At 45.0% G+C, this 10,440-nt stretch overlaps 1 protein-coding gene across 1 annotated transcript; it reads right to left on the bottom strand.

The window, feature by feature from the left end:
• Positions 1-1,109: 1,109 nt before the first annotated feature.
• On the bottom strand, positions 1,110-2,961 carry LOC143774605 (olfactory receptor 5B12-like). The gene is made up of 2 exons (XM_077262358.1): positions 2,916-2,961; positions 1,110-2,056 (listed from the first exon to the last, which is right to left on the bottom strand). Exons 1-2 carry the CDS (start codon positions 2,959-2,961, stop codon positions 1,110-1,112), a joined length of 993 nt encoding a protein of 330 aa, XP_077118473.1.
• Between the last annotated feature and the right edge of the window lie 7,479 nt (positions 2,962-10,440).

Here is a 10,440-nt window from a genome sequence, read left to right on the forward strand (position 1 = left end):
GGATGACCAAGCCATTGGAATCTTATGACAAATCAGTCACATATACTATGGATAAATGGATAAGTCATACTTTTCAATGTTTGGAATAGGTCTCTTACTGAACAATGGACCGTCACATTTCTTCTGTCCATTATGCCTTCACAGATTCCGATATGGGTTGCAACCTCAACAGATCTACTGTTACCAGGTTGGCGGCAATGGATGTAAACAGTGAACAGTGCCATATAGCATTACTCTGTTCATGGCATAGTGGCCATTCCTTGGTACTTCATCAAGACTCTGTTCACTGCTACAACCGGCCATAGGTTGGGTCTTGGACTCTCGACAATCTGATATTGATGATATTTTCTAGTGACAGGTCATGAATATCTTAAGTCTGGAAAATCTCTTTGACTTAACAGCATTTCAGAAGCCCCAGTGTATTCTGTCCACTGCATCAAATGACAGGAGTGCACTGGAACCTCCTAATCCTTTCATGGAGCTGATCAATCCCAAAGATTGATCCATAGACTGCAGCCATTGTACAAAACCCATTTGGTCACTTCATACTAATGATGTGATAATGTCTTTTAAATTCTTTGGCACAGGATTTGAATGTCCCCCAACCAGGAGATTGGGCAATACTCCTACACATGCTCTCCATCTCCACCCCTGACAGGTTTCTAATGTCTTTGAGAATTTCTCTGGACAAGATGCTTCACATTTCTTTTATCTGCATGTAAGTTGATTTTTAATTTGTGGCTTACCATCTTGCCGATCTTCTCATTCATAAACATTTAGTCTTACCACAGTTCCTCAACGTAAGTACTACCAGGTAGCTTTTGAAGTTTTGAGTTATGTTCTTCAGATTTCTTTTGTATTCATTTCTTTATTCAATTCATGACTTTTATACACTACTTTACGAGGCCACCACAAGGAATGTTCTGTCACCTTTCCAATATCATACCATCAATGGCAGGATCCTACATTTTGTAGTGGGCTCCTAGACCTGACCTCAATATATCCAGGTCTTGGTGTGAAAATATCCTAGACTATTTTAGAGTAAGATATGAAGATAACTTATTTTTTATTGCATTTTTCTGTTTACACCAGGGTCGGTAGGACAGAAGTTAATGATGTGTACGCAGCATTAGCTGCTTTTGAACTGATGCTATGATGGACCTTTTCACATCTTGGTTTCTCAGACTATATATAATGGGGTTCAGCATTGGTGTCACTGTTGTGTAAAAGACAGAAGCCACCTTGTCTTGGATGGTAAAAACATGGGAAGGAGGATGTAGGTAGGTGAAAAATATGGTTCCATAGAAAACAGAGATACAGATAAGATGTGATGAGCAGGTACTGAAGGCTTTTTTCCTGCTCTCTGCTGATTGCATGCGTGAAATTGAGAAAGTAATTAGGAGGTATGACAATAGGATAGTGACCAAAGGACCTATGCCCATAGCACTGACAATGTAGATAGTGACCATCTCACATGTTGAGGTATCTGAGCAGGACAGTCTGAGGACAAGAGGAGCATCACAGTAGAAGTGGTCGATGAGGTTGGACCCACAGAATTGAAGAGAGAAAGCACAGCCTGTCTGTACAGAAGACTGTAAGAAGCCAATGGAGAAGGAAAGAAGAACAAGGCTTAGGCATTTCTTCTTAGTCATTATGGAGACATAATGAAGAGGATGGCAGATAGCAACATAGCGGTCATATGACATGGTTGAGAGAAGAAGGGAGTCTATGGAGGCCAGAGCGGCATAGAAGAAGAACTGGAGAGCACAACCTACAAAGGAGATGGTCTTCTTCAAGGACATAAGGTCGGAAAGCATCTTAGGTGTTATGGTAGATGTATAGAAGATGTCCACCAGAGAGAGGTAAGTCAGGAAGTAATACATTGGCTTCTGAAGATTAGAGGATCTGTGAACAATAGCCACCAGGCCAAGGTTCGCAAATATGGTGACAAGATAGATTACAATGAATAATGCAAAGAGGAAGGTTTGCAGAATCTTGTGATCAGTCAGTCCAGAAAATATAAACACGGCCGCCACTTGTGTGTTATTGGAGATGTCTGTGGTGACATAAACAAAAAGATATACAAAAGATAACTAAAGGCCAGAAATAAAACAAAACCTATAAAATATTAAAAAAATCCTTATGTCTAAAAAGTATTTGTTTAAAATCACGATCACTGAACTTCTATTGGGTTATTTCTCAGACAAGGCTCTATGAGAATCTTTGTAGCTCATGACCCTTAGTATTGTTTTTTTTCAAACTCTTTGAATTTTGGCTTTTTGATACCGCTTTGAGACGACTACCAAAGCTGAATTAAAAAATAAATATTTCTTTAGACTGGGGGTCCTCTCAAAGAAGATGATCAATATGAAAAGTAGAGGATGAATGGGAAATCTTCAACAAGCAGTGGTTTTTCGAGAAGTTCTACTGTAGTTCTGAAATGATCTGTAAAAAGCTAAGTGCCATTGTCAGTGTCACAGGTTAAATACCTTTGTAGTTAGGCAGGCTCACGAGAGAATTCTTTGGGGGGCTCATGTTCTGACAATATAAAGGGGCACTACAAAAATAAAACCCATGAATTCCTATAGAAGACATCCTCATCTGAAGCTTTTTATTTAGAAGGTTACTTGCATCTACACCTTTTCTTAGTTTAATACCACCAGTAACCTGTTAAATATTTCTGATGATCTTACATTTAGATGTTCTACATTGTAAATGTGGTTGCAAAAAAATGTTTCCTTTGTTAAATATGAACACTGGGCACCTTGTATTTTCCGGTCCATCCATAATTTGGTTCCATAGTAAATTTTATGTTATACTATCTCTTGTGGATTCATTTATTGAGTCTTATGTCCACTATTCTAAGAGGGTTTAAGGAGTTAGATGTCCTAAAGTCGTGATTGTTACATCCCTACCTGCTCCAGGAATGTCTGCTTCTGTTGATAGGTGCACTGCCAACATATTCACTTTGTGGGTGGCACTGCTGATGGAAGGGACATCATTGCCAATATAACTGGATGCCACAGGCTCTATTTAGTCAGGGATACTGGTGGGACATATGGTGCCATCCAGCCAGACAGCATGCAGTTTTTCAGCTGGTGTAATCAGCTCCATGCTGAGGCCAATGGGGCAATTTCCTGTGGAGCATAGCGTGGCACTACCGTGAGGTGCTCAAGTAGGATACCAAAACCAATGTGCAGTAAATTAAAGATCTTGGCACTCAACTTAGTATGTCATTGCAAGAGGATTTTTTATTGTTGCAGTCTGTAAACGTTTCGGTCTTATCTAGACCTTCATCAGTCTAACTGCTTGTCACAGAAGGATTAAAGTGTAAAATTGTATACACAGGATTGGAGTAATGGGCTCCTCAAGATGTTTATAAAGTTCAATAAAGGATTTAATGGAATTCACGTGTAAAGAATAGATATAACTGTAGCATTGATAGCGTAGAGTAGACCTTATTGAGTTGTAATCTTAGTACTGGCATAGAATGTGCCTAGAATAGAATTACAGTCCTGGTGCCACAGGGGCTTAATGTCCTCTGTATAAAGAGTCCATGCTATGGAAATAAGGTGAGAGCACAGAAGACCTGTGGCTATCACAGCTACAGTAGGTTTCTGGATGTCAGGACAGCTAGGTTTTTTTGAGCTGATGGCCTCAGACAGACTTTACATTTACTTGAAGCTCCTGAGGTTCAATGCAACATCAGCAACAGAAGCTTCAACGTCCAGGTGTCATATATAACAATGTTTTGTATCTGATACAGGTGACATTGGGACTAGGGTTGAGCGAAACGGGTCGTTCATTTTCAAAAGTCGCCGACTTTTGGCAAAGTCAGCGTCTCATGAAACCGAGCCGATCCCAGCGTTGCATCGGCCATGCGGTACGCGACTTTCGCGCCAAAGTCGCGTTTCAATGATGCGAAAAGCGCCATTTCTCAGCCAATGAAGGTGAACGCAGAGTGTGGGCAGCGTGATGACATAGGTCCTGGTCCCCACCATCTTAGAGAAGGGCATTGCAGTGATTGGCTTGCTGTCTGCGGCGTCACAGGGGCTATAAAGGGGCGTTCCCGCCGACCGCCATCTCACTGCTGCTGCTCTGAGCTTAGGGAGAGGTTGCTGCCGCTTCATTAGAAGCAGGGAGAGCGTTAGGCAGGGTCCACTAACCACCAAACCGCTTGTGCTGTAGCGATTTCCACTGTCCAACACCACCTTCGGTGTGCAGGGACAGTGGAAGCTACATTTTTTTTTTTTCTCTCAGCGCTGTAGCTCATTGGGCTGCCCTAGAAGGCTCCCTGATAGCTGTATTGCTGTGTGTACGCCACTGTGCAAACCAACTGCTTTTTTCAAAGCACATATCCTCTTGTTCCTTCCTTTCTGCACAGCTATCTTTTTTGTTTGTCCACACTTTTTATTTAATTTGTGCATCAGTCCACTCCTTATTGCTGCCTGCCATACCTGGCTTACATTACTGCAGGGAGATAGTAATTGTAGGACAGTTTCTTTTTTTTTTTTTTTTTGTGGGAGAGTAAGATTGGCATTTCTACTAGAGTGCCATCCCTGTGTGTGCCATCTCTCATTCAGTGGGCCATAGAAAGCCTATTAATTTTTTATTATTTGGTTTCTAAAGTCTCCCTGAAAAAGAAAACAAAAAATAAAACAGTGGGAGATTAATATTGCCCTTTCTGCTTGTGTGCCACTCCTGACTCCTGTGTGTGCCATCTCTCACTCAGTGGGCCATAGAAAGCCTATTTATTTTTTATTATTTGGTTTCTAAAGTCTCCCTGAAAAAGAAAAAAAAAAGAAAACAGTGGGAGATTAATATTGCCCTTTCTGCTTGTGTGCCATTCCTGACTCCTGTGTGTGCCATCTCTCACTCAGTGGGCCATAGAAAGCCTATTTATTTTTTATTATTTGGTTTCTAAAGTCTCCCTGAAAAAGAAAAAAAAAAGAAAACAGTGGGAGATTAATATTGCCCTTTCTGCTTGTGTGCCACTCCTGACTCCTGTGTGTGCCATCTCTCACTCAGTGGGCCATAGAAAGCCTATTTATTTTTTATTATTTGGTTTCTAAAGTCTCCCTGAAAAATAAAAAAAAAATAAAACAGTGGGAGATTAATATTGCCCTTTCTGCTTGTGTGCCACTCCTGACTCCTGTGTGTGCCATCTCTCACTCAGTGGGCCATAGAAAGCCTATTTATTTTTTATTATTTGGTTTCTAAAGTCTCCCTGAAAAAGAAAAAAAAATAAAACAGTGGGAGATTAATATTGCCCTTTCTGCTTGTGTGCCACTCCTGACTCCTGTGTGTGCCATCTCTCACTCAGTGGGCCATAGAAAGCCTATTTATTTTTTATTATTTGGTTTCTAAAGTCTCCCTGAAAAAGAAAAAAAAAAGAAAACAGTGGGAGATTAATATTGACATTTGTGCTTGAGTGACAGTCCTGCGTGTGTGGCATCTCTGTGATTTGGTGCCACAGAAAACAGAGTGTGTAACACTGTGCCTGATTTTCCTTGTGGTCTCACCAACCTGTTAAGGGATATTGAAATCATACTGAAGTTATAGCTCACCGTGTAAGTTGTTTGACAGCAACAAATAAAGTTACTTTGGTTAAGATTTTAAAACAATGAGGAAGTCTGGTGCAAGAGGTCGTCGTGGGCGTTCATTGTCAGCTGGTAATGATGGTAGTGGTAGTGGAGCATCAGGTGGTCCTGGGGATAAAAATATTCCACCTAAGTCTGGAGCTGTGGGGCCAGTTTCGTCGTCTGGCTACACAAGGCCTCGAACGCTCTCTTTTCTGGGAGTAGGAAAAACGCTTTTAAAGCCGGAGCAGCAACAGCAAGTTTTGGCTTACATTGCAGACTCAGCCTCTAGCTCTTTTGCCTCCTCTTCTGAAACTGGTAAATGTAAAAGCAGCGCGTCGCTTGTGGATGTTCACGGTCAGGGACAAGTCGCTTCCTTGTCCTCTTCAGCAAAAACAAGAGAGAAGGATGCAGCAGGCGACACAACGGGTTACTCCATGGAGCTCTTTACACATACCGTCCCTGGCTTAGAAAGTGAAACACTTAACAGGCCATGCCCATTACAAGTAGATTCTGACATGGAGTGCACTGATGCACAGCCACAGCCAGAGTACTATGCTGCTCCTTTGACTCAGACCACCACATTGCCCTCTCAGGGTACTGATCCACAATCAGACCCTGATGAGACTATGTTGCCCCGCCACGAACGCTATACCACCGTCCGACACAGTGACACAGACGAAGTTGCACACGAGCTCGAAGAGGAGGTAATAGATGACCCTGTTGTTGACCCCGATAGGCAGCCATTGGGGGAACAGGGTGCAGGAGGCAGTAGTTCAGAAGCGGAGGTGGAGGAGGGGCCGCAGCAGGCATCAACATCGCAACAGTTTCCATCTGCCGGGCCCGTATCTGGCCCAAAACGCGTGTCAAAGCCAAAACCTGTTGGAGGACAGCGTGGCCGTCCGGTTAAAGCTCAGTCTGCAATCCCTGAAAAGGGATCCGATGCTAGGAAGAGTGCAGTCTGGCATTTTTTTAAACAACATCCAATTGATCAGCGCAAAGTCATCTGTCAAAAATGTTCAACTAGCTTAAGCAGAGGTCAGAATCTGAAAAGTCTAAATACTAGTTGCATGCATAGACACTTAACCACCATGCATTTTCAAGCCTGGACTAACTACCAAACGTCCCTTAAGGTTGTAGCACCCTCGGCCAATGAAGCTAGTCAGCAACGCAACATCCCTTCCGTCACTGTAAGGCCACCATTTTCCGCACCACCGGCAGTATCTGTGCAGGTTTCTTTGCCAGCCAAAAGCAGTCAGGGTCAGGGAATCACCAGTTTTGTAGGAGCAAATATTGCATCTAGGGCACCGGCGGAAACAATACCGTCTCCAACCGTCTCTCAGTCTGCCATGTACACCGACACACCCGAAAGTTCCACGATCTCCAGCTCTCCAGTCCAGCTCACCCTACATGAGACTCTGGTTAGAAAAAGGAAGTACTTATCCTCGCATCCGCGTACACAGGGTTTTAACGCCCACATAGCTAGACTAATTTCGTTAGAGATGATGCCCTACCGGTTAGTTGAAAGCGAAGCTTTCAAAGCCCTGATGGAGTACGCTGAACCACGATACGAGCTACCCAGTCGACACTTTTTTTCCAGAAAAGCCATCCCAGCCCTGCACCAGCATGTTAAACAGCGCATCGTCCATGCACTCAGGCAATCTGTGAGTACAAAGGTGCACCTGACTACACATGCATGGACCAGTAGGCATGGCCAGGGACGTTATGTGTCCATCACGGCACACTGGGTGAATGTGGTGGATGCAGGGTCCACAGGGGACATCAATTTCGGGACAGTTGTGCCTAGCCCACGGTCTAGGAAACAGTTGGCTGTAGGCGTTCGCACCCCCTCCTCCTCCTCCTCCTCGTCCTCCTGCAGAAGCTACAGCTCTTCCACAGACCGCAGTCGGCCAACCACTCCATCGGCAGATGACACTGTTGCACACCAGTTGTCCCATTATGGGCCAGCTACTGGCAAGCGTCAGCAGGCTGTATTGGCTATGAAGTGTTTGGGCGACAACAGACACACCGCGGAAGTTCTGTCCGAGTTCTTGCAACAAGAAACGCAGTTGTGGCTGGGCACAGTAGATCTTGAGGCAGGCAAGGTAGTGAGTGATAACGGAAGGAATTTCATGGCTGCCATCTCCCTTTCCCAACTGAAACACATTCCTTGCCTGGCTCACACCTTAAACCTGGTGGTGCAGTGCTTATTGAAAACTTATCCTGGGTTCTCCGACCTGCTCCTCAAAGTGCGTGGACTTTGCTCACATATCCGACGTTCGCCTGTACACTCCAGCCGTATGCAGACCTATCAGCGGTCTTTGAACCTTCCCCAGCATCGCCTAATCATAGACGTTGCAACAAGGTGGAACTCAACACTGCACATGCTTCAGAGACTGTGCCAACAGAGGCAGGCTGTTATGTTTTTGTGGGAGGATACACATACATGGGCAGGCAGTAGGATGGCAGACATGGAGTTGTCAGGTGTGCAGTGGTCGAAGATACAAGACATGTGTCAAGTCCTTCAGTGTTTTGAGGAATGCACACGGCTGGTTAGTGCAGACAACGCCATAATAAGCATGAGCATCCCCCTAATGCGTCTGCTGATGCAAAGTTTGACGCACATAAAGGATCAGGCGTCTGCACCAGAGGAAGAGGAAAGCCTTGATGACAGTCAGCCATTGTCTGGTCAGGGCAGTGTACAGGACGAGGTAGCGGGCGAAGAGGAGGTGGAGGACGAGGAGGATGATGGGGATGAGTATATTTTTAATGCGGAAGCTTTCCCGGGGGCACTGGAAATTGGTTGCGTGGCAAGGCCGGGTTCTGGTTTTTGAGGGACACAAGTGACGTAGATTTACTGAAACTGCCCCTCAACCAATCACAACCGGAGATTTGACAACTGGAACTTTGGCCCACATGGCGGATTATGCCTTATGTATCCTAAAAAGGGACACACGCATTACGAAAATGATGAACGATGACGATTACTGGTTGGCCTGCCTCCTCAATCCACGCTATAAAGGCAAATTGCAAAATATTATGCCACATGAGAACTTGGAACTAATATTAGCAACCAAACAATCAACTCTTGTTGACCGTTTGCTTCAGGCATTCCCAGCACACAGCACACGTGATCGTTCTCACACGAGCTCAAGGGGGCAACAGACTAGGAGTGATAGGGGTGCACACATCAGAAGTGGCGTTGGACAGAGGGGTTTTCTGACCAGGTTGTGGAGTGATTTTGCTATGACCGCAGACAGGACAGGTACTGCTGCATCAATTGAAAGTGACAGGCGACAACATTTGTCCAGTATGGTTACTAACTATTTTTCATCCCTTATCGATGTTATCCCTCAACCGTCATTCCCATTTGATTACTGGGCATCAAAATTAGACACCTGGCCAGAATTGGCAGAATATGGATTGCAGGAGCTTGCTTGCCTGGCAGCAAGTGTCCTATCAGAAAGAGTATTCAGTGCTGCAGGTTCAATATTAACCGAAAAAAGGACTCGTCTGGCTACCCAAAATGTTGACGATCTAACATTCATTAAAATGAACCACAACTGGATTTCAAAATCTTTTGCCCCACCTTGCCCGGCTGACACCTAGCTTTCCTATGAAAAGCTCTTGCCTGTGGACTACTGTGAATTACTTTTCTAATGTCTAATTTTCTGCAGCTGATTGTCCAGCATACGACATGTTTACACCTCCCTAAATGGCCAAACTCCCCACACGGGGCCGTGGTATCGCGACTTGGCGCAAGCACCCGTGAGACTGCTGTTTGTCTGAAGAGGTGGGTGTGCTTGCTTTTGGTCGACGGCATTGCTACTGGGTCCCTCATAGTACAATAAAGTGTCTCTGGCGGTGGTGGTGCGCACCCAACGTCAGACACACTGTTGTAACATGAGGGGCCCTGGGCCTGTACCGCCGGCCACAAGAGAGTTCACCCACCCCCAGGTCAAACATTGCTCTACCACTTCCACAGTTATCTCTCACACTTCCACCAATGTTTAGTCTATGCGCTGACATCCTTCCATACCTGCCACTGACAATACCATTGTGTTGACATGTATGATGGTACTTAACATAGTCAGGGGCAGTGTCCTCTATTTACCACAGTAAATACTTTGCGCTAAATTAGTAGGTCTGAAACAACGCAGAGGATCCCACCCCTGAACCTAATGATTGCACCCTTTAGTGTTTTTGTTTTGTTTTAATGCGAGACATTCACATTTAATTGTTGTTTATGACTACTAACTGGCAGACACTCATTACAATCGGCCTCCGTTGACCAGACCACTGCTGCCTGTGTACCCCTGGAAACAATTATAAAGTGCCTACAGCCAGCCCATTTTATTGTGTTAGGCCTTCGAAGCCTGTCTGCGGTCCCTCCTTCCACTAGGCCTCCACTGACCAGACCACTGCTGCCCGTGTACCCCTGGAAACAATTATAAAGTGCCTACAGCCAGCCCATTTTATTGTGTTAGGCCTTCGAAGCCTGTCTGCGGTCCCTCCTTCCACTAGGCCTCCACTGACCAGACCACTGCTGCCCGTGTACCCCTGGAAACAATTATAAAGTGCCTACAGCCAGCCCATTTTATTGTGTTAGGCCTTTGAAGCCTGTCTGCGGTCCCTCCTTCCACTAGGCCTCCACTGACCAGACCACTGCTGCCCGTGTACCCCTGGAAACAATTATAAAGTGCCTACAGCCAGCCCATTTTATTGTGTTAGGCCTTCGAAGCCTGTCTGCGGTCCCTCCTTCCACTAGGCCTCCACTGACCAGACCACTGCTGCCCGTGTACCCCTGGAAACAATTATAAAGTGCCTACAGCCAGCCCATTTTATTGTGTTAGGCCTTCGA

This window comes from Ranitomeya variabilis, chromosome 5, assembly GCF_051348905.1.
Source record: "Ranitomeya variabilis isolate aRanVar5 chromosome 5, aRanVar5.hap1, whole genome shotgun sequence".
Lineage (NCBI taxonomy): Eukaryota > Metazoa > Chordata > Amphibia > Anura > Dendrobatidae > Ranitomeya > Ranitomeya variabilis.